Source organism: Apium graveolens, chromosome 9, assembly GCF_009905375.1.
Source record: "Apium graveolens cultivar Ventura chromosome 9, ASM990537v1, whole genome shotgun sequence".
Classification (NCBI taxonomy): domain Eukaryota; kingdom Viridiplantae; phylum Streptophyta; class Magnoliopsida; order Apiales; family Apiaceae; genus Apium; species Apium graveolens.
The window spans coordinates 278802384-278828040 of record NC_133655.1 but is presented as its reverse complement, the minus strand read 5'-3'; the positions used below and the strand labels follow the sequence as shown (position 1 = coordinate 278828040).

Sequence of the window (25657 nt, the reverse complement as noted above, 5' to 3'; positions counted from 1 at the left end):
GGACGAAACTTGATTCAACAATTGAAGAACCTTTGCAACTGCTACACATGGATTTGTTTGGACCAGTCAATGTGTTGTCCATCTCAAGGAAAAAATTTTGCCTAGTAATTGTAGATGATTTCTCAATGTTCCCTTGGACATATTTCCTAAAGTCTAAAGATGAGGCTAGTGAAATCATCATCAATCACATAAGGCAAGTCAATAATCATCCTGATTTCAAGGTTAGAAGAATCAGGAGTGACAATGGAACTGAGTTCAAGAATTTTGTTATGAGAGCATTTTGTGAGGAAAATGGGATTCCGCATGAGTTTTCAGCAGCAAGAACTCCACAACAGAATGGAGTAGTGGAAAGAAAGAACATATCACTTATTGAAGCTGCAAGGATTATGCTTGAAGAATCTAAACTGCCAACATATTTCTGGGCTGAAGCTGTAAATACTACATGCTACACTCAGAATATTTCCCTGGTTAATCAAGCAAGATGCATGACTCCCTATCAATTGTTCAAGAATAAGAAGCCAACTCTAAATTTTCTTCATGTCTTTGGCTGTAAATGCTATATTCTGAGAAATCAAACTGATCAAAATGGGAAGTTTGATGCTAAAGCAGATAAAGGAATTTTTGTTGGATATGCTGTTGGTAAAGCATATAGAGTCTACAATCTAAGAACCAATATTGTTGTGGAATCAATACATGTTGTGTTTGATGATAAAAAGATTGAAGGACTGCAAGATGGAGATTACCATGAGAGCCTCAAATTTGACAATATGAAGATGGTTAGTGATGATAGTGATGATGAAAGTAATCAAGAAACAGTATCTAAGGATAATGCAGAAAAATGTACTACCAATGAAGCACAAAACTCAACATCTGTCGAGTTGCATAATGCTTCATCCGTCGGGAGGCAATCTGCTTTATCCGTCGGGAGACAACCAGATTCATCTGTCGGTACTCAAAATTCACCATCCGTCGGGTTATCAAAAGGAGCAGGAAGTCAAGATAGATCACCTATAGAAAGTTCCCTTTTCTCAAATCAAAGATCCACAATCTCAGGGGAAGTTTCTAACAATCAAAACTCAATCACACATCAAGACAATAATGCGGCCTCTTCATCATGTGTTAGAACTAAATTGGACTCCAGTTGCTCCTTATCTCTCTTTGGCTTACGATAATTAGCAGCGTAATAGTCATAGGCCAAACAGTTAAAACACTGAACTTTACTTTTATCTCGAGTTCCATGATTCCATTCCTTGGTTCGACTATCTCCTCCATTTGCTTTGTTCTTCAGATTCGAACGTCTCTGCCACTCTTCTTTAGTGAGCAACAATTGGCTTTCCTCATTTTCTCGTTTAGACCATTCCTCCTCAGTTAACAATAGTTGTCCTACACCAGAGTCAGTTGGTCCCTTCAAATGTTCCTCACATGCCTTCAATAAACCAACCGTTTCTTCGATTGTCATCTTCTCAAGGTCTCCAAATTGCTCATTAGTTGAAGAAATTTGCAGAAATTTTGTTGGTATAGCTCTAAGGAGTTTTTTCACCACGTATTCTTCATCTATAGCTTCACCTAGTGCTCGTATGTTAGCCACTAAACTGTTCAGCTTGTAGCAGAAATCGTCCAGTTGTTCTGATTCCTTCATCTTCAGAGATTCAAACTCTAATTTGAAGGTTTGAACCTTTGCCTTCTTCACACGGTCAACTCCAAGGCACATTGTTTACAATGCTCCCCTCGCCTCCTTCGATGTGGTCTTGTCTTCAATCGACAATAACATAACCTCTGGTATGCTCTGATAAATAACCGCCAAAGCAGTCTTATCCATTTTTTCCTCAATCTTTGATTTTGGATCCTTGAGATCAACAGTGTCCCACACTCCGTGGGCTTGCATGTTCACCTTCATTTTTAATGCCCATGCCTTATAGTTACTCCGAGCCAACATCAGATAACTCAAACCAACTATGTCCTTTGCTTGTCTCTGTTTTAATTGACTTCATGGTTCCCTTCCTGGGCATAAACTTTGGCATACACTAAATGTAAGGCTCTGATACCAGATTTATAAGTATATAACTCACACTCCCATATTTCATATATAAATATAATGTATGTTTAATGATAAAACGAAAGAAAACAAAATAGTTGTTAATCTTATTATTTCAAACTGGAATACAAACGCTTATATCTGCTGGGAACAAAAACAGAACAAACTAATTCTACAAACTAGGAGCACTCATACACTAACTCAACTACTGCAACTATATTGCCACGACTTATTCAAACTCCTAAAACAACTCAAGACAGTTTGCTGCACTACCAGACCAAGTCAAACAGCAACATTCAGACATAAACAAATTAATCTTATTCCAATGTTTAGATTAATCCAACAGTTTTTCCCTTTATTATTAACTGTACTACGAATAGGCCTTCCAAGGGATTGTGTTCTGATCGAATCACCCTAAATATGATTCAAAATCCATTTAATTTTTAAGATTGGTTCAACTGTCATAATTTTTGAAGAGCCATCCTATCCACTTCATTCAAATTAAATATCAAATTTATATATATTTTTTATATGTGAGAAAATTAAGAAGGCACCAACGATTAAAGATCACTTAGATAAACCCAACTTTTTAAAATGCTTCAACATTCGAGACTAACACCCACTATCAAAATCATATACATTAATTATTAAAAATAAATTTAAGAATGTGTGATTGTTGACGATATTAATAATTTTTTGAATACTATATGAGTGTATTTGTATTTAGTGTAAAAATTTGTTAAAATTGAAAATTTTGGTTAGTCGTGCAAATTACTGTTGAAGTTGAGAGCGTAGAAACTGCCATATTTTTTGTTGTTTCTTTGCAATACAGTAGGTAAAAACTGGTTAGTATAGTATACTTCATAAAATCAATATAATAGAAATTAATACAAGTACATATATTCTTCAAAAAATTTGTAACATATCATCTGCAGACAACACAGAGGGCAAGTGGAGTTGATAATTTCTTTAAAAGTAGGAGGCCAGCTATGGAAATAGAAATGTATGCAATTTTATCCTTGCCCCTACCCAATGGACACAATAAAGGGAGTGGGGTGAATGGTCGAACTTCATTCCAGCTTCCTCGGTTATGTTGTCTATTATACTTCTGAAGTCCTATCACCAACTCTGTAGATTAGATTTGAACCACAAATTTCTTTAGCTTCTAATGGATGGATGTAGCAGATTCTTAAACACATACTCATTACATATTGAGCTTAATACATTAAAGAGTAATGATTTAGTTCGCCACTGTACAATACCATAACTTTCACTTCGGTTACCAGCCCATAAAAGTTTTCAGTCAAACATGTGAACAATAAAAATATTTTAAATACGTTACTCACGTTAGTCCTGTTAAATTGGATAACAAAAAAGTGACATGTAAATGATGTGGCATCAAGTTTAATTACGAATTTATCACTGAACTTTGTATCATTTCAGTAAGGTTACCAACTAATTTCTTAAAAAAATATTTTCTTTTTCTTTTAAAAAAAGAAACTCAAATAATTTTTTTAAATATTTAAATTGATTGAATAAAATATATTTAATAATAGTTTTTTTCATCATCGATAATTGTATCTGATGAATAAATTTTTTAAATATTTTTTTTTGAATAATTACACATTAATTTAAATTTTACATACTTATTTTTTTAATTTGTTTATAAATCGATATAATCAATTTTTGACCCTACAAATTTATCTTAAAATTGATTGCTCCAGTAAACGATACATTCTGTTACAAATTTAAAGTAGGATACTTGTAGAGAATTAAAAAAATTATAATCAATAAATTTTTGTTTACAATAATTTTTTACCATATATTTCAAGTAATTAAAATTTAAGAAAAATTTAAAACAAATTTTACCAATTAAATTCAATAAATAATCTATTTTATTTCAAAAAAGGCTAAGATCTATTTTAAAAAATTTTAACCATATAAATGAAATTTTCTGGACAAACTTAAAGAACGAAACTTATTGAGAGCAAAAAACTCTACCAAAAACATATAAAAATCAATAAATTTTAACTTACGATAATTTTTCTACGAATTTGTTTGGGTGGTTATTATATAAGAAAATTTAAAATGAAATGTAAATATCAAATTTATTATATATCAATTTTTACTTTTGTGTGAGTGTATTTCAAATTAATTTTATAAATTATAATAAAAAAAAATATTAAAAAAAATTTTGGTTAAAAAATAAATTTTAATTTTTTTTTTGCGACTCAGTGACCAATTTGAAAGTTTTCAAATTGTTTAAGGGGTATCTCCGTTAATAGTCAACGCATTTTAACGGTTTTGTAAAAATTTTGGTGTTTAGTAATGTGATTGACCGATTTATGTATTTTAATAATGTCAATAAAAATATTTTTGGCTGGTGATCCAAGTGAAAGTTTTGGTATTGTATAGGGACTAATTAGCTCATTTACCCATACACTAAATGCTAGAAACGAAAGGAAATTGTCGTGTGAAAATTGTCCAAGGATATTTCTAGGATCTTTCCTTTGTAAAAGATGATTACATGTATCTAGCACAATGCATGATTTATTCGTCTGGTCTTGTAGTCTTCAAAAAGGCAGAGAATTTGTTTTGCACAATTGGGTTCAACCTACTTTCATGAATATGGATATTGGACCAATATATATTTTGAAGTACTATAGATATATGTATGGGAGTTTGATACATTAACAGCCGGATCTGACAAAAGTTTGCCAAATTCTGTGAATTTATCATTCAACAGTAACGAGGAGATTATGAAGACCAAATCTATGACTCAGTTCAAGATCTAGTACTCAGGTGGTTCCATTTTTCTCATCTTGTTGCGTATGAGCTTAGAGCTTAGAACTGGGTATATGTTAATTGCATGTTTTGAGAAGTGTAAATGATTATTTTACTAATGACAGACAACTTTCTTTAAAATTATATAATTTTATGGAGAGAATTGCATTTTACACCCCTTAAATTTGGCCAAAATTCAATTTTGTATACCCATTTTCATAAATTGCAGTTGGTATCCCCCTTACTTTGAAATCCAATTCAACATGCACCCTTGTTGCCTAATTTTTTAGCCCTAATTGTTGTCTCGTGCAATAGATCTCATCTTTTCTCTTCAATAATAGATTATATATGTTGTTGAATACAATAATTTGGGTAAAAAATTGACCAAATTTGGCAAAAATATTGCAACTTGGATCATATTTCAAAGAAGGGGGATTCAAACTGTAATTTATTAAAATAGGGATACAAAACTGATTTTTGGCCAAATTTAAGGGGTGTAAAATGCAATTCTCTCTAATTTTATGACCTAAACATTTAGGCACAAAAGTTCTATGTATTTGTAAATTACATTCTTGAGTGGAATATTTTCTAAAAGGTTTTAAAAATGAATATTATTTATTTAAAGTGATGCTTAGGAGGAGTATTTGACGGTTTTTAAAAATATTATTTTGGATTTTAAAGATTCTTATTTCTTAAGTTTAGATTTTAGGAAATACATAAAATTTTGTAGTATTCAATTTAATTTGTCGAATATTTTTAAAATCTTGGGTATTCTATCAAGATTTCAAAATTTTGAAATCCGGTATGTTGGATTTGAATCATAAATATATTTAATATCTCAACTTATAAGATGATTTTTAATTTTTCAAAATTATGAATTTTAATAAATTTTCTATAATTTTTGTAATTCTCAAATCCTCATATTTCAAGGTATTTGTAAAAAAAATACTTAAATTTGTCGGAACATACGCCGACAAGCAAGTTTTTGAAGTGAACTTTTTAAATTAGGGTTAAATAATAATCTTTTGAAGTTAGTATTATTAGCAACTAATAACTTTTGGAACATAATCTCAAAATTTCTAGTTTTTGGCCCTTTTCAATTAGTAATTTAATTACATTGATTCTATGTTATTAAGGTAGTTTTAATAAAATATGTTATATGAGATAGTAGACAATTTACTGAATTACAAATAAATTTTGCAAAACCCTTAGACTACACACATCTAGTGGGGTTGTACGAATGCAAATGCATGATTTCTCGTGTTTATGATTCTTGACAATATTAGCTATGTATATTGTTTGACTTTAACTCATAAGGGAGTGGGGTGAATGGTCGAACTTCATTCCAGCTTCCGTGGTTGTGCTCATGGTGTACTTCTGAAGCGTTATCACCAAACTTTGTAAATTAGATTTGAACTGGAAATTCTTTAGCCTCTGGTAGATGGATGTAGCAGATTCTTCAACACAAGCTCCATTATGTATTGAGCTGAATACATGAAATGCTAGAAATGAAAGGAAATGGTTGTGTTAAAGTTGTCTAAAGATGTATAGGTTATTTTCAGGATCTTTCCTTTGTAGAAGATGCTTACAGGCATCATAACACAGTGCATGATTTATACCTCTGGTTTTGCAGTCTTCAAGGAAGGCAGAGAATTTGTGTTGATTGGGTCCAAACTACTTTCATGAATATGGATATTTGACCAATCTATTTGTTGTAGGATCATAGATATATGTTTTGGAGTTTGATAGAATACCCAAATCTGAAAGAAGTTTGTAAAATCTATGAAGTTATTTTTCAATAGTAAGGAGAAGATGATGATGACCGAATCTACGTCTAAGTTCAAGATGTGGTACTCAAGTGGTGCCATTTTTCTCATCTTGTACTGATTGTGCATAAAAGTGAGTATATGTTATTTATTTTGAGAAGTGTAAGTGGTTATTCTAGAAAGGGGTATAAATATATTGACCTGCCTGAAATATTTACATATTTGGTAAACAGGTTCGTTGCATTTGTGCAATGTATGGATCAATATTTTCCTAAAGGAAACTTGTAAAAAAGAACATAATTTATCTAAAAGGGATGCTTAATAGGTGTATTTGAGGGGATTTTATATGATCTTTTTGGATGTTAAAGATATTCATATTTACTTAAGTTAGATTTTAAGAAATTTAGAAAATCTTGTCACATTCAATTAGATTTGTCAATTATTTTTGAAAATATTGGGTATTCCACTAGGATTGCAAAATATTTAAAATTCCAGTATATTAGATTTGAATGGTAATTTAAATGCAATATCAATATAGTAGAGAATTTTTAAATTAAAAAATATGGATTTCAATATATATGCTAGAACTTTTTATAATTTATGTAATTTCTAAATCTCTCAATTTTAAAGTATTTGTAAAAGTATACACATACTCAACAAGTTTTCAAGTGAATGTGCTGAATTAGCCCATAGTTATAAAAGTAAAAATCTTTTGAAGTTGGTATTATTAGCTCAATAACTTTAGCAAATAATCTCTATTTTTCTAGTTTTGGGCCATTTTCAACAAGTAAAATGTTATTAAGGTAATTTTCTAAAAAATAATATCTTTTTTTGCTAAATTTTTCAAAAAAAAATAAATGATATATCATAGAATTGCAAATTAATTTTATACAAAATTTAGACTACTTGGTATGGAGTTGTAGATATACAAATGCTTGATTCTATGTTTACCATGTGTACCATTCTTGACCTTTTTATCAACCCATTCTTGACAATTTAAATTTTGTAGAATGTTTGACTTTAACAATAAGGCTAGGGGCTGCGTTTATCACTTCTTCTCTTCTTTGTGCAAAGTTAGTAGTTTATCTGTAAACCCGATGTGCTTATATAGCTTATTTGGGCTTGTGATCTAAACTCTGGAAACACGATGCTAAAGCCCTTCCGTGCAATTATTTACTTTCTTTTATAGCCAAGAAAGGCCCTTATCAAAGCAAACCCCCTTTATTAGTACGAAAGTAATTCATCATTTCAATCCTTCTTGCTCTCTCGATTCTTATCGGGCGGTACTCTTGCTCTTCCCAGCCTGTTGATCATGACTTGCGTCACAAATTAAGATGCAATTTGTGTTAGATCATTAGTAACCTATAATTGTTCCACTCTGCCACCTTACACACTACCACATCTTTATTTACATCTTCATAATCTTCTTGGCAATACACAATAACTTAACATAAACATATCCAGTTGACACATTATGTGGGACCTAAATGTGTGACGAATCTTTAGAAGCTTATACCATAGAATCTTTGTTTAAACTTGCTTTCCATAATTCTGGAAGTATGTGTGCCATAAGTGGTACAGTACTTCTTTTTCTATATATCGCACACCGTGAAGTCCACCATAACCCTAAAAGTCTTAATTCATATTAGGCGGAGAATTCCACATTTTTGATAAGTATATAACTCACACTCCTATATCTCATATATAAATATAATGTATGTGTAATGATAAAATGAGAGAAAACAAAATAGTTGTTGATCTAATCACTTCAAACTAGAATACACACGCTTATATCTACTGGGAACAAAACAAGAACAAACTAATCCTACAAACTATGAGCACTGCTACACTAACTCAACTACTGCAACTATATTTCCACGACTTATTCAAACTCCTAAAATAACTCAAGACAATTTGCTGCACTACCAGACCAAGTCAAACAGCAACATTCAGACATAAACAAATTAATATTATTCCAACGTTTAGATTAATCCAACAAACACCTCCTTAATCTAAACGTTCTTGTTTAGATTCTTAAGACCCATCAACTAGCGCATACGCTCGAACTTAACGATCGACAAAGCTTTCGTGAGTACATCAGCCCGCTGCTCTTCAGTTCTTACGTGCTTGATGATAATTTCACCACGCTCCACGCACTCCCTTATAAAGTGATATCGAATGCCTCAATGCTTCTCCCCACATAAAAGATGGTAACTTCATCCCTTTTAGAAAGCTTCTAACCATTGCAACAATGGTTCTATTACATCTCTTCATAACGCCATTTTGTTGTGCGTATATGGAGCAGTAAATTGATGATATATGTCAGCCATCTCAGAATACTCCTTGACTGATGTGAACAGAACTCTCATCCTCTGTCCGTGCGTAGAGCTTTAACTTTTGTGCCCTTGCCATTTTAACCTGCAACCTTGTTGTGTATATGTTGTGTACTTGATGATTTCATGAACAAAACACCTTGGTAGATTTTGCTTAGTGAAAATATATAGCACTCGACGGATAAGCCTTATAGTCCCGATGGATGACTCAATATAGTCCCGACGAATGATGACTTATTATCCATCAAGTGAGTAGCTTATGTAACAATAAGTCTGTAGCACATTTCTGCATACACATTGTTTAGAATCTGTAGTAGTACTTAAGTCATGTTGACTTTAGTTAGATCTGCAGAATAGGCTGATTAATTGTACATAGATGATGTCTTGTAATTCTGCATAACTGAAATGAAGTCAAGTGCCTGATTGCTACCCGACGGATAAATAACAATAAATTCGACGGATGATCAATAACCCGACGGATGATCATGAACCCGACGGATAAAGAATTCAAATATCTGTTGACAGTGACACCACAGTCACATGCATCGAGTGGATGCAAATGGAATGTGGTAGCCTATTCAACTGGGTTTTCGAGAACAAAAAAGCATTGTCATTTCCATGCTATTATGAAGATATTCAAAGATGCTGGAATAGAGTAATGAAGTAGCATTGTAATAGACTAGATAGTTTTTGTTTTATTATCCTGTCTCATTACTTTGTAATCTTGGTGATATATAAACCAAAAAGTAGCAACTAAGGAATAATCTGAGATACAAGCAGAGAAACATTTGTAAGAAGAATTCTTAGCATTTCTCTGCATTCTTAGTTGTTCAATATTTGTAAGCAGTTGTGAGCTTTTTGCACACAGAGTTCTCTCGATATATATTATATATCTCTGGTGGAATCATTCAAATCCACCAGAAAGTTTTTAAAGACCCTTGTTTTTAATTATATGTGTTTGATTCATTTAAGTAACTATTCTGCATTGTGCTAATCAATTCACACTTATATACATATTCGAGTTAGAACATTTTTAATCAAGAAAAAGTTTCAAGAATTCCATTGAACCCCCCTTCTGTAATTCTTGTTATATTGTTAAGGGACTAAAAATTGGTATCAGAGCAAACTCTTAACAAACAAAGAGTTTAAAGATCAAAACAATACAGCAAGTTGAACAAGAAGGATGTTGAAGTCAAGATTCTATTTCTGGATAAAGATAATTACCATCATTGGAAGGTAAAGATGCATCTTCATTTGCTTTCTCAAGATGAGGCCTATTTGGACTGCATAGAAAGAGGCCCTCGTGTTCTTATGAGAGCTGCAACTGGAAATGAGCCATCTGTCCCCAAGCTAAGGCATGAATGGTCTGATCCTGACATTGAACAAGTCAGGAAGGATAAAAAGGCCATGACTATCCTATTTAATGGAGTTGATGGTGATATGTTTGACAACATTATCAACTTCAAAACTTCCAAGGATGTTTGGGATACAATACAGATCATCTGTGATGGCACTGAGCAAGTTAGAGAAAACAAGATGCAGCTACTGATTCAGCAATATGAGCATTTTCATAGTGAAGAAAGTGAGTCTCTCACTGACATTTTTAATAGGTTTCAAAAACTACTAAATGCTCTAAAGTTGCATGGAAGGGTCTATTAGACAAAAGACTCTAATCTGAAATTCCTTAGATCTCTTCCAAAGGAATGGAAACCAATGACAGTCTCATTAAGAAACTCACAAGATTATAAGGAGTTTACTTTGGAGAGACTGTATGGCATCCTGAAAACTTATGAGCTTGAAATAGAGCAAGATGAGAGGATGGAGAGAGGAAAGAAGAAAGGAGGATCCATTGCACTAGTTGCTGAGTTGGAAAAAAGAGAAGGAGATGAAGATGGAAGTTGTTGAGTCAACTTCAAGGGTCTGTGAAAGCAAGGGAAAAGGGCTGGTAGCTGAAAATGAAGATTCTGTGAGCCAAGATGACATGGAGGACATTGATGAACACCTAGCATTTCTTTCCAGGAGATTTGCCAAGCTCAAGTTCAAGAAGAACTTTGAAGCAGCCAAGCCATATAGAAACATGGTGGACAAATCAAAATTCAAATGTTTCAAATGTGGCTTGGCAGGGCATTTTGCCAATGAGTGTAGAAAGTCAGATTTCAGCAAGAAAAAGTTGGAGCATGTGGATTATAAGCAAAAATACTTTGAACTGCTCAAACAAAAGGAAAGGGCTTTCATAACACAAGAAAATGACTGGGCAGCAGATGGTCTCGATGAAGATGAAGATGTCAGCTATATTAATCTAGCCCTAATGGCCAAGTCTGATGAAACAGAAACAAGTTCTTTAAGTAATCAGGTAATTACTACAAACCTTACACATTTATCTAAAGCTGAGTGTAATGATGCCATAAATGACATGTCTACAGAGTTATATCATTTGTGTGTTACACTTAAGTCTCTTACTAAAGAAAATGCTAAAATCAAAGAAAACAATTTATTTTTAAGTGAGAGGAATAATGTGCTAGAGTCCCAATTCATTGATTTTGAAAAATTAAGAATTGAATGTAAGATTTCCAAGGAGGAATTAACTGAGTCCTTGAAGAAAGAAGAAATTTTAAAGAAGCAGCTCGAGCGTGAACAGGAGGTGATTAAGGCATGGAAAACATCTAGGAATGTTCATGCTCAAATCACCAAAGTTCAAGGAATTGAGTCTTTCTGTGATGCATCCTGGAAAAAGAATAAAGAGAAACTAGAACCAAATTTGGTAGATGGAGTGCTAACAGATGTACACTCGACGGATGATGAGGATCATCCGTCGGATAACAAAAAGGGTTATCCGTCGAATGATGAAAATCCTCATCAGTCGGCTGTGAGCAAGTCTATCAGTAAAGCCAAACTTGTTAAGCTGAATGAGAAGTATGGATATGTTTCCAAGAACTTTATTTCAGGAGAATCGAGTCAAGTTAAAAAAGGGAAAAAGGTTAATGTTGGTCACATGACTGTCAAACAGTTAAGTGACAGACTTGAAAAGATTGAGGTAAAAACAGAGGATAAAAAGAAAAATAATAGAAATGGTAAAGTAGGGATTAACAAACACAATAACTACACACCTGATAAATATGCTCCTAGAAAAATTTGTGTCAAGTGTGGTAGTGTAAATCATTTATCTGTTAATTGCAAATATGCCATGCCTACTTCCATGTCTGTGCCACCTCACCTTCCTAACATGAATGTCATGCCTCCCATGCCTATGAATGCTATGTCTACACAGAATTGAGATTGGTGTTGCCATCTCCCCTAAATCTTCTTCAACAACCTCAGTACTGTCACTATTTTTGTTGTCAGCTTCTTCGCCTTCATTTATTTCATTACGCTGGAACCCACATACCACTAATTTTTCTGCTCGATCACTACTTTGTTCTCGGTCTGCTTCCCAATCCCATACTTTGTTCTCAATAAAAATGACATCATGGATCACATTTAATTTCTTGGACACGGAATCATAGAGCCGATATGCTTTTGTACCAGGTTCTTTTCCCAAATTCACCACCATTTTACTACAATCTTCTAATTTTGTTGTGTGAACCGAGGGAGTCTTCATGTAGCAGACACATCCAAATACCCTTATAGTTTCCAAATCTGGTTTATCTCCTATCCACGCCTCATAAGGAGTTATCTCTGATAAAGCACGTGTGGGTACACGGTTCAAAACATAGATCGAATGCCTCAACGCTTCTACCCACATAACAGATGGTAACTTCATCCCTTTTAGAAAGCTTCTAACCATTACAACAACAGTTCTGTTACATCTCTCCATAACGCCATTTTGTTGAGACGTATATGGAGCAGTAAACTGACGATATATGCCAGCCATCTCACAATACTCCTTGAACTGCTGTGAACAGAACTCCCATCCTCTGTCCGTTCATAGAGCTTTAACTTTTATTCCCAAGCCTTTTTCAACCTGCAACCTGAACCTTTTGAATGTAGCTAGTGTCTCATCTTTCATCTTCAACAGGTACACCCACATAGCCCTGTTGTAGTCATCCGCCAACATTAAAAAATACTTGTTTCTTGTCGATGTCTCAGGCATAATTGGTCCACACAGGTCTGCATGGATCAGGTCAAGAGGTGCTTCAGCTCTGAATTTTTCTTCAGTTGGAAAGCTCTTTCTAACTTGCTTGGACATTAAACAACCTTGACACACCTTCTTTGGTTGCACCAGCTTTGGCATGCCCTCAACCATCTTGTTACTCGATATCATGCTCAAGTCCTGTAAGTTAACATGGTCCAAGCGTGCATGCCAAATCCATGACACCTCCTCTGTTGTTGACAAAAGACACTTCGACTCATCAGATTCAATAAGAATCTTGTATAACATGTTGTCTGATCTTCTAACTTTCATTAACAGCATTTGTTCCTTATCGTACACCCACAAAAATTTTTAGTGCATAACAACTCAATTGCCCTCTTCAGACAATTTCCCCAAACTCAGAATATTATTACACAAAGTAGGGATAAATATACCTCGTGAAACAATCTTCCTTCTCCATTCTTGTCCCTGAATAAAATTGAACCTTTCCCATTTATTTCAACTGTTGATCCATCACCGAAGCAAACTTTTCCAGTCACTTTTTCATCTAGCTCCTTGAATTTTGACCTCTCCCCTGTCATGTGGTTGTTGGCCCCGTTGTTCAGATACCAAATATTTGAATCACCAGTTTTGTAATTAATGTCAGGTACTAGTTTTGGTTTTACATTCTCCTCGTTAAATAGTACCTTCTCTTCCCCACATTTCATCACTAATAAAGCTGGCTCATCATCATGTGTTAGAACTAAATTGGACTCCAGTTGCTCCTTATCTCTCTTTGGCTTACGACAATCAGCAGCGTAATGGTCATAGGCCAAACAGTTAAAACACTGAACTTTACTTTTATCTCGAGTTCCACGATTCCATTCCTTGGTTCGACTATCTCCTCCATTTTCTTTGTTCTTCAGATTCGAATGTCTCTGCCACTCTTTTTTAGTGAGCAACAATTGGCTTTCCTCATTTTCTCGTTTCGACCATTCCTCCTCAGTTAATAATAGTTGTCCTACACTAGAGTCAGTTGGTCCCTTCAAACGTTCCTCATGTGCCTTCAATGAACCAACCGTTTCTTCGACTGTCATCTTCTTAAGGTCTCCAAATTTCTCAATAGTGGAAGCAATTTGCAGAAATTTTGTTGGTACAGCTCTAAGGAGTTTTTTCACCACGTATTCTTCATCTATAGCTTCACCTAGTGCGCGTATGTTGGCCACTAAACTGTTCAGCTTGTAGCAGAAATCGTGCAGCTGTTCAAATTCCTTCATCTTCAGAGATTCAAACTCAGATTTCAAGGTTTGAACCTTTTCCTTCTTCACACGGTCAGCTCCAAGGCACATTGTTTGCAATGCTCACCACGCTTCCTTCGATGTGGTCTTGTCTGCAATCGATAATAACATAACCTCTGGTATGCTCTGATAAATAACCGCCAAAGCAATCTTATCCATTTTTTCCTCAATCTTTGATTTTGGATCCTTGAGATCAACAACGTCCCACACTCCGTGGGCTTGCATGTTCTCCTTCATTTTCAATTCCCATGCCTTATAGTTACTCTGAGCCAACATCAGATAACTCAAACTAACTTTGTCCTTTGATTTGCTTCTCTCTATTTTACTCGACTCCATGATTCCCTTCCTGGGCATAAACTTTGTCATACACTATATGTAAGGCTCTGATACCAGATTGATAAGTATATAACTCACACTCCCATATCTCACATATAAATATAATGTATGTGTAATGATAAAATGAGAGAAAACAAGATAGTTGTTGATCTTATTATTTCAAACTAGAATACAAACACTTATATCTGCTGGGAACAAAAAAAGAACAAACTAATCCTACAAACTAAGAGCACTCCTACACTAACTCAACTACTGCAACTATATTACCACGACTTATTCAAACTCCTAAAATAACTCAAGACAGTTTGCTGCACTACCAGACAAAGTCAAACAACAACATTCAGACATATACAAATTAATATTATTCCAATGTTTAGATTAATCCAACAGTTTTTCCCTTTATTATTAACTGTACTGCGAATAGGCCTTCCAAGGGCTTGTGTTCTGATCGAGTCATCCTAAATATGCGTCAAAATATATGCGTTAAAATCCATTTAATTTTTAAGATTGGTTCAACTGTCAAAATTTTTGAAGAGCCATCCTATCCACTTCATTTAAATTAAATATGAAATTCATATATATTTTTTATATGTGAAAAAATTAAGAAGGCACCAACGATTAAAGATCGCTTAGATAAACCCAACTTTTTAAAATGCTTCAACATTGGAGACTAACACCCACTATCAAAATCATATACAATAATTATTAAAACTAAATTTAAGAGTGTGTGATTGTTGACGATATTAATAATTTTTTGAATACTATATGAGTGTATTTGTAATTAGTGTAAAAATTTATGAAAATTGAAAGTTTTGGTTAGTCGTGCAAATTACTGTTGAAGTTGAGAGGGTAGAAACTGCCATATTTTTTGTTGTTTCTTTGCAATAGAGTAGGTAAAAACTAGTTAGTATAGTATACTTCATAAAATCATTATAATAGAAATTAACACAAGTACATATATTCTTCAAAAATTTTGTAACATATCATCTGCGGACAACACACAGGGCAAGTGGAGTTGATAATTTCTTTAAAAGTAGGAGGCCAGCTATGGAAATAGAAATATATGCAATTTTATCCTTGCCCCTACCCAATGGACACAATAAAGGGAGTGGGGTGAATGGTCGAACTTCATTCCAGCTTGCTCGGTTATGTTGTCTATTGTACTTTTGAAGTCTTATCACCAACTCTGTAGATTAGATTTGAACCACAAATTTCTTTAGCTTCTAATGGATGGATGTAGCAGAATCTTCAACACATGCTTCATTACATATTGAGCTTAATACATTAAAGAGTAATGATTTAGTTCGCCACTGTACAATACCATAACTTTCACGAGGGTTACCAGCCCATAAAAGTTTTCAATAATAAAAGTATTTTAAATACGTTACTCCCGTTAGTCAAGTGACATGTAAATGATGTGGCATCAAGTTTAATTACGATTTTATCACTGAACTTTGTATCATTTTCAGTAAGGTTACCAACTAATTTCTTAAAAAAATATTTTCTTTTTCTATTAAAAAAAAGAAACTAAAATAATTTTTATAAAAATTTAAATTGATTGAATGACATATATTTAATAATAGTTTTTTTCATCATCGATAATTGTATCTGGCGAATAAATTTTTTAAATATTTATTTTTTGGAATAATTACACATTAATTAAAATTTTACATACTTATTTTTTTAACATGTTTATAAATCGATATAATCAATTTTTGACCTTACAAATTTATCTTAAACTTGATTGCTCCAGTAAATGATACATTCTGTTACAAATTTAAAGTAGGATACTTGTAGAGAATTAAAAAAATTATAATCAATAAATTTTGTTTACAATAATTTTTTTACCATATATTTCAAGTAATTAAAATTTAAGAAAAATTTAAAACAAATTTTACCAAATTAAATTCAATAAATAATCTATTTTATTTTTAAAAAAGGCTAAGATCTATTTTAAATTTTTATAACTATATAAATGAAATTTTCTGGACAAACTTAAAGTACGAAACTTATTGAGAACAAAAAACTCTACCAAAAACATATAAAAATCAATAAATTTTAACTTATGATAATTTTTCTACGAATTTGTTAGAGTGATAATTATGTAAGAAAATTTAAAATGAAATGTAAATATTAAATTTATTATATATCAATTTTTACTTTTTTGTGAGTGTATTTCAAATTAATTTTATAAATTATAATAAAATATTTTTTAAAAATAATTTTTTTGGTTAAAAAATAAATTTTAATTTTTTTTTTGCGAATTAGTGACCAATTTGAAAGTTTTCAGATTGTTTAACGGGTATCTCCGTTAATAGTCAACGCATTTTAATGGTTTTGTAAAAATTTTGGTGTTGAGTAATGTGATTGACCGATTTATGTACTTCAATAATGCCAATAAAAAATATTTAAGGGGTGCAAAATGCAATTCTCTCTAATTTTATGACCTAAACATTTACGCACAAAAGTTATATGTATGTGTAAATTATATTCTTGAGTGGAATATTTTCTAAAAGGTTTTAAAAATGAATATTATTTATTTAAAGTGATGCTTACGAGGAGTGTTTCACGGTTTTTAAAAATATTGTTTTGGATTTTAGAGACTCTTATTTCTTAAGTTTAGATTTTAGGAAATACATAAAATTTTGTAGTATTCAATTTGATTTGTCGATTATTTTTAAAATCTTGGGTATTCTATTAAGATTTCAAAATTTTGAAATCGGGTATGTTCGATTTGAATCATAAATATATTTAATATCTCAACTTATAAGATGATTTTTAATTTTTCAAAATTATGAATTTTAATAAATTTTCGATAATTTTTGTAATTCTCAAATCCTCATATTTCAAGGTATTTATAAAAAAAATACTTAAATTTGTCAGAACATATGCTGACATGCAAGTTTTTGAAGTGAACTTTTTAAATTAGGGTTAAATAATAATCTTTTGAAGTTAGTATTATTAGCAACTAATAACTTTTGGAACATAATCTCAAAATTTCTAGCTTTTGGCCCTTTTCAATTAGTAATTTAATTACATTGATTGTATGTTATTAAGGTACTTTTAATAAAATATGTTATATGAGATAGTAGACAATATACTGAATTACAAATAAATTTTGCAAAACCCTTAGACTACACACATCTAGGTTGAACGAATGCAAATTAGATTTGAACTGGAAATTCTTTAGCCTCTGGTAGATGGATGTAGCAGATTGTTCAACACAAGCTCCATTATATATTGAGTTGAATACATCAAATGCTAGAAATGAAAGGAAATGGTTGTGTGAAAGTTGTCTAAGGATGTATAGGTTATTTTCAGGATCTTTCCTTTTAGAAGATGCTTACAGGCATCATAACACAGTGAATGATTTATACCTCTGTTTTTGCAGTCTTTAAGGAAGGCAAAGAATTTGTGTTGGGCAATTGGGTCCAACACATCTTGTACTGATTGTGCATAAAACTGAGTATATGTTATTTGTTTTGAGAAGTGTAAGTGGTTATTCTAGAAAGGGGTATAAATATATTGATCTGCCTTGAAATATTTACATATTCGGTACAAGGTTGTTGCATTTGTGCAATATATGGATGAATATTTTCCTAAAGGAAACATGTAAAAAAGAACATAATTTATCTAAAAGGGATGCTTAATAGATGTATTTGAGGGGTTTATATGATCTTTTTGGATGTTAAAGATATTCATATTTACTTAAATTTGATTTTAAGAAATTTAGAAAATCTTGTCGTATTCAATTAGATTTGTCAATTGTTTTTGAAAATATTGGGTATTCCACTAGGATTGCAAAATATTTAAAATTCCAGTATATTAGATTTGAATTGTCACTTTAAATGTAATATCAATGTAGTAGAGAATTTTTAAATTAAAAAAAATTGGATTTTAATATATTTGCTACAACTTTTTATAATTTATGTAATTTCTAAATCTCTCAATTTTAAAGTATTTGTAAAAGTATACACATACTCAACAAGTTTTCAAGTGAACGTGTTGAATTAGCCCATAGTTATAAAAGTAAAAATCTTTTGAAGTTGATATTATTAGCTCAATAACTCTAGCAAATAATCTCTATTTTTCTAGTTTTGGGCAATTTTCAACAAGTAAATGTTATTAACGTAATTTTCTAAAAACTAATATCTTTTTTTGCTATATTTTTCAAAAAAATAAATGATATATCAGAGAATTGCAAATTAATTTTATACAAACTTTAGACTACTTGGTTTGGGGTTATAGATATGCAAATGCTTGATTCTATGTTTACCATGTGTACCATTCTCGACCTTTTTTTATCAGCCCATTCCTAACAATTTAAATTTTATAGAATGTTTGACTTTAACCATAAGGCTTCATCACTTCTTCTCTTCTTTGTGCAAAGTTAGTGGTTTATCAGTAAACGGATGTGCTTATATAGCTTATCTGGGCTTGTGATCTAAACTCTGGAAACAGGATGCTAAAGCCCTTCCCTGCAATTATTTACTCTCTTTTATAGCCAAGAAAGGCCCTTATCAAAGCAAACCCCGTTTATCAATAGGAAAGTAATTCATCATTTCAATCCTTCTTGCTCTTACGTTCTTATCGGGCGGTACTCTTGCTCTTCCCGGCTTGTTGACCATGACCTACGTCACAAATTAAGATGCAATTTGTGTTAGATCATTAGTAACCTACAATTGTTCCACTCTGCCACCTTATACACTACCACATCTTTCTTTACATCTTCATAATCTTCTTGGCAGCACACAATAACTTAACATAAATATATCCATTTAACATATTATGTGGGACCTAAATGTGTGACGAATCTTTAGAAGCCTATACCATAGAATCTTTGTTTAAACTTGCTTTCCATAATTCTGGAAGTTTGTGTGCCATAAGTGGTACAGTACTTCTTTTGCTATATATCGCACACCGTGAAGTCCACCATAACCCTAAAAGTCTTAATTCTTATTAGGCTGTGAATTCCACATTTTTGATAAATATATAACTCACACTCCCATATAAATATAATATATGTGTAATGATAAAATGAGAGAAAACAAAATAGTTGTTGATCTTATTATTTCAAACTGGAATACAAACGCTTATATCTACTGGGAACAAAACAAGAACAAACTAATCCTACAAACTAGGAGCACTCCTACACTAACTCAATTACTGCAACTATTTTACCATGACTTATTCAAACTCCTAAAACAACTCAAGACAGTTTGTTTCACTACCAGACCAAGTCAAACAGCAACATTCAGACATAAACAAATTAATATTATTCCAACATTTAAATTAATCCAACAATACCCCCTTAATCTAAATGTTCTTGTTTTGATTCTTAACACCCATCAACTAGCGCATACGCTCGAACTTAACGATCGACAAAGCTTTCGTGAGTACATCATCCCGCTGCTCTTCAGTTCTTACATGCTTAATGATAATTTCACCACGCTCCACGCACTCCCTTATAAAGTGATATCGAATATCGATATGCTTGGACCTTTCATGAAAAACAAGTTTTTTGCCAAATCAATTGTTGACTTGTTATCGATGTATAGAATCACAGGATCAATATACTCGCTCGTGATTTCACCCAATAAATTTCGTAGCCATATATCTTGACATGCTGCAGCAGTAGCAGCCATGAATTCTGCCTTACACGAGGACAATGCCACGTATTTTTGCTTCTGTGACACCTAAGTCACCATGCTTTCGCTCAGATAAAATACTACTCCAGTGGTACTCTTTCTACCATCGACATATACTGCTACTATTAAAACTTCACCTGCTTCTCTTTTAGTGTACACTGCGTGTTTATAAGGGCACTGGAGCATACCCATACCTTCCAAACACTTACTCAATTTTGAGTACCACACTCTTGGAGCCTGACGAAGACCGTACAACACCTTGGAAAGTTTATACACCATGTGTTCCTGACCTGGTTTCTCAAATCCCTCCGGCTGAGACTCGTAACCTTCTTCCTTTAAATCACCATTAAGAAATGCTGATTTAACGTCCAGGTGGTGCACCATCCATCCGTTCTTGGCAGACAAAGCCAATAACAATCGTGTCACTGGTGCAAAGATCTCTTCAAAATCCACTCCTTGGCGCTACACATAACCCTTCGCCATGACTCTGGCTTTATACTTTACTATCTCTCCTTTTGTGTCCTTTTTTAATTTAAAGACCCATTTCAAGTCAATTGCTTTCTTGCCTGGCGGAAGCTCTGTCAATTGCCATGTTCTATTCTTCTCACTAGTTTCCAATTCTTGCTCCATAGCCCTTTTCCACTCTTTCTTCTTTGATGCCTGAACATAGTTAGAAGGTTCATCCACCCCCATAAGCATAAGTTCATCGAGAGTTTCTTTTTATTCTCTATCTTCGTAAATTTCACTTATCCGTGTGTATCTCTTTGGCTCGCTGTCATACCTTGATTGATCCTCACTCTCACCACTCGACCTCTGATTTGAGATTGGTGTTGCCATCTCCCCTGAATCTTCTTCAACAACCTCAGTACTGTAACTATTATCATTTTCTGCTTCTTCGCCTTAATTATTTCATTACGCTCAAACCCACATACCACTAATTTTTCTGCTCGATCACTACTTTGTTCTCGGTCTGCTTCCCAATCCCATGCTTTGTTCTCAATAAAAATGACATCACGGATCACATGTAATTTCTTTGACACGGGATCATAGAGTCGGTACGCTTTTGTACCAGGTTTTTTTCCCAAATTTACAATCATTTTACTACAATCTTCCAATTTTATTGTGTGAATCGAGGAAGTCTTCAAGTAGAAGACACATCCAAATACCCTTATACTTTCCAAATTTGGTTTATCTCCTGTCCATGCCTCATAAGGAGTTATCTCTGATAAAGCACGTGTGGGTACACGGTTCAAAACATAGATCGAATGCCTCAATGCTTTTGCCCACATAATAGATGGTAACTTCATCCCTTTTAGAAAGCTTCTAACCATTGCAACAACGGTTCTGTTATATCTCTCCATAACGCCATTTTGTTGTGGCGTATATGGAGCAGTAAACTGACGATATATGCCAGCCATCTCACAATACTCCTTGAACTGCTGTGAACAGAATTCCATCCTCTGTTCGTGCGTAGAGCTGTAACTTTTGTGCCCTTGCCTTTTTCAACCTGCAACCTGAACCTTTTGAATACAGCCAGTGTCGCATCTTTCATCTTCAATAGGTACACCCACATGGCCCTGCTGTAGTCATCCACCAACATTAAAAAATACTTGTTTCTTGCCGATGTCTCAGGCATAATTGTTCCACACAGGTCTGCGTGGATCAGGTCACTACAAGAAATATTGAATCAGACAATGATTTTCCACCGTTGTCTAAAAGATGAATTTTTCGTTGTCTATCGAGGGGCGGTGTGTTTGGAACTCATACAACGGTTACACACCATTGTAACAAATACATCACACAACTGAATATAAAGCCTTTGTCTCTTTTTATTTACACAACGCATATGACCCTCTATAATATTCTACAAACAACAGTTTTTTAGCCGTTGTAACAATTTACCGGCACAATAGTTAAAAATAGTGTTATGAGAATTGACTCCTACAACAGTTTATGTACTTATTTCATCTAGTTATACAATGGTTTTTATTAAGAAACAAATGTAAGAGATACTTTAGGCAACGATTTTTTGTTTTTTGGGTATTGTGTTTTAGCTATCACTACAAGAAATTTATAAACACACAACAATTTTGCACCGTTGTCTGAAAGGTAGATTTTTCGTAGTCTATTCAGCATTTTTCAATATTTGTTAGAATCAAGAAGGCACAACTGGTATTCTATATTAACCATTGTTGGAACTTTTTTAAACAACAGTTTTTTTTTTAAATATGTGCACAACTCTTTAGAAAATTAATCTCATTATTTAAAATAAACCAATTTTAAAATAAAATGGTATTATGGTAATCTAATTGTTATTTCACAATTAAAATTAAATCAACAATACAAAGGTTCTCTACAAGAATTACAACTATAACTTAAAAAATTTATTTCTAAACATGCTTATTAAGGTACACAATAAATAGTTTGCATAGGTATTTAGTCTATTTTTCCAAACAAGCAAGAGAATGATCATTCCAATTAGCACACCAAGTCTTAGTTCTTGTTCTTGCCCACCAAGTTCTTGTTCCAAGTATCATATATATATGAAGGTTTGCTGCATCAAGAATTAAATGTGAGAAGAATATATAGAACATCAAGAACAGTTAAAAAGAAGGCAGAAAAAAATAAAATTAAAGAGTAAAACCTATAATTAACAATATTATGCCTTCACCCAATTTGTAGATACACTCAGTAGCATTACAGAGATAATAAACATCAACCACTACAAGCAATATCATGGCCAGGAGGGTATCTAATATACAAATTTATAATAAAGATAGAAACATTCACTTAATAAAAGAACACTAATTTTTGATATTTTTAATATATGGCTAACCCTAAGAGTTTGTGTGTTCTTGTGTATAATTAATTATTTTCAACTAAAAGAGAGGCTGAGAAATATGAAAAATCTTACCCCAACAGAATCGGTATTAATTCAATAACATGTTTTTATATCATGATAATTGCTATGGTCTTATATTAAAATATTTCTTACAAGAATGCCACTTAAATTGCACCATAAATCATAAAACAAAATTGAAAAATTGAGATGAAGCAAAATATATAGTATGCATAATAATACAATACATTGCACATCCCAGCACATTATAACAATATATAAACTCCAGGGCATGAGTAGTTAAATCACAAAAGGAAATGGTCAGGTTACTTCTGGTTTCCTCGCACCTCCTATAAATCTATGAAACCAAGAAGTCCTCCTCACCTATTTATCTCTTTTATTTTCATTTCAGAAAAGACATAGCAGTGGTTCCATGTGATTTCTAGCAACAGAGTTACCTCTGAACGCCATGGATTTGCCTCTAACAATCTTAAAAAAACAACTTTAGATTAAACCTCGAAATTTGACAAGTATCAGGCTGCCATCTCCACTTGAGAAAATCTGTATCTACCCTTCCGTTCAAAAAACAATTCCTTGAATCACCTATTATAGGACAACTTTTACTTGTATATACAGGCTAAGCCTAGGGGCATCTACTTCATAGCTACATAAGAATGTTTGAAGGTCAGCAAATAGCAGTATCAAGGATTCAGAGTTATACAACCAAATACATTTTTTTATGGTGTTCTTCCTTAAATTAATATTATATCGAGAAGGGATCAATTCTAAGAGAAAATGTAACTTCAATTGTCTAGGTATACTGAGGGTAGCATCTCAAGAATATGAAGTAAAATTCTTACCAATTTCAGTACAAGAATCGAATGAAAACTCAAATAGCATCATGTGGAACCCCAGGAATTGATATTTCTAAATACTGGGGAAGTTACGCCTTGACAAGTTCTAAACCAACAAGAAGTTGACATCATTCCGAAACCAGCACTCATAAAAGCCAAAATCACCACCCATAATCCAAACACTCAAAACTACCACGAAACACATTAAGTATCACGTAAATTCACATAACATACCAATTCAATTCATAGAAATTACAAAAACAAAACAGAACACATATTCGGAAATGACAGATTCAGTAAAAGCAACCGAAATGAATCGAAGTTTCCATAAATTCAACTCCAAAACAATAAAAAAAGAACAATACAACTGACAAGAAATACAGACTGAATCAACGGGAGCCTCCACAACAGGTTTCTCAAAAATTGGCAGCTCTTTGGCAGTCGATTTGTCTTTCTCAACAGCTCGATTAGCGTCCTTAACAAGCTTCTTCCAAGACACGATCGTCATCTCTCTAGGCCTCAATTCAACTTGAAATCTCTGGTGGCCACCGTAGGTCAAAACCCTCGGAAGATCACTTAATCGATGTGATTTTGAAAAAAATCAGTTAAGAAGCTAAAGAGGTGAAGTGTTTTGAACAAATAAGGGTAAGAATAGTGCAGAAATTTCTTTATTTAAACATAAAAGAGTGGTAGCAAGACTAACCTGCCTGTTATTTTAATATCAATGTCCGAACTCCGAATCACTAAAAGTCTTGCAACAAAATAGTTCCTAAGTCATGAAATTTTATAACCAAATTGTTCATTTTTATAAGATTTTAACGTTAGATAAGCCCTGTGTCAACATATGCAGGGCCAGGTACAAGGACATTTACAATTTTCACCATAAAGAATTTAAAATGCTCGCCAGCCATTCTCATGCATACTGACTATATACATTCAAAATTCTACAAAAATACACTAGGAAACACCAAAAAATCCAAACTTTAAATTATGTTTGTCAGAATACTACTACATAAACCAACATTCACTAAACAAAAACAAAATTCCCTAAAAACATAAATCCAATTCACCTGATTAGTACATAAACATGATCCCATACATATTGGCATTAAAAAATTAAAGGGGGACGAAACATACTTGTAAGAACAAGAAGAACAAAATTCATTTTTTACTGTATGGCCAATACCAATTCCTCCAATACCACAACTAACTTTCTGAAATCACACAAATCACAAATAGGGGTCAGCAAGATTCATCAAGAATTCAAAAGGGTATATCAAAAATCCAATAATTAACATAAAATATGAACCTGGATAGGAAACTGAAGAGTTTCTTGAATGACTGGCGATGAAGATTCCTGTTACATGACTACAAGTATAAGGGGTTTAGTAGACTAAAAGCTAATACTGATGACTGATGTGACTTTTTATGAAGCAAATGAATAGGAGTAATGATACTGTAACATAGAAGCAGGAAGATTGAAAAACTTAAGGAACAACTAACCTCATACATTACTTTCTTATTGACTGGTGCAGTGTTGTCACCAAGAAGCCACTCACTGGTTATTTTCAGTTTTAAGAACCCGCCCTCACTTTCATCATCTACGGACTATAAAACTAGAATCAATCAGCAATTGCAAGATAAGCTGGAAATTATAACTCAACAATAATAATAAAAAAGAAAAAAGAGGGTAAC

General features: G+C 32.8%; 1 protein-coding gene across 1 annotated transcript; it reads right to left on the bottom strand.

Moving 5' to 3' along the window:
- Positions 1 to 1087: 1087 nt before the first annotated feature.
- On the bottom strand, positions 1088 to 1711 carry LOC141686417 (uncharacterized). The gene has a single exon (XM_074491454.1). It carries the CDS (start codon positions 1709 to 1711, stop codon positions 1088 to 1090), a length of 624 nt encoding a protein of 207 aa, XP_074347555.1.
- Positions 1712 to 25657: the final 23946 nt, after the last annotated feature.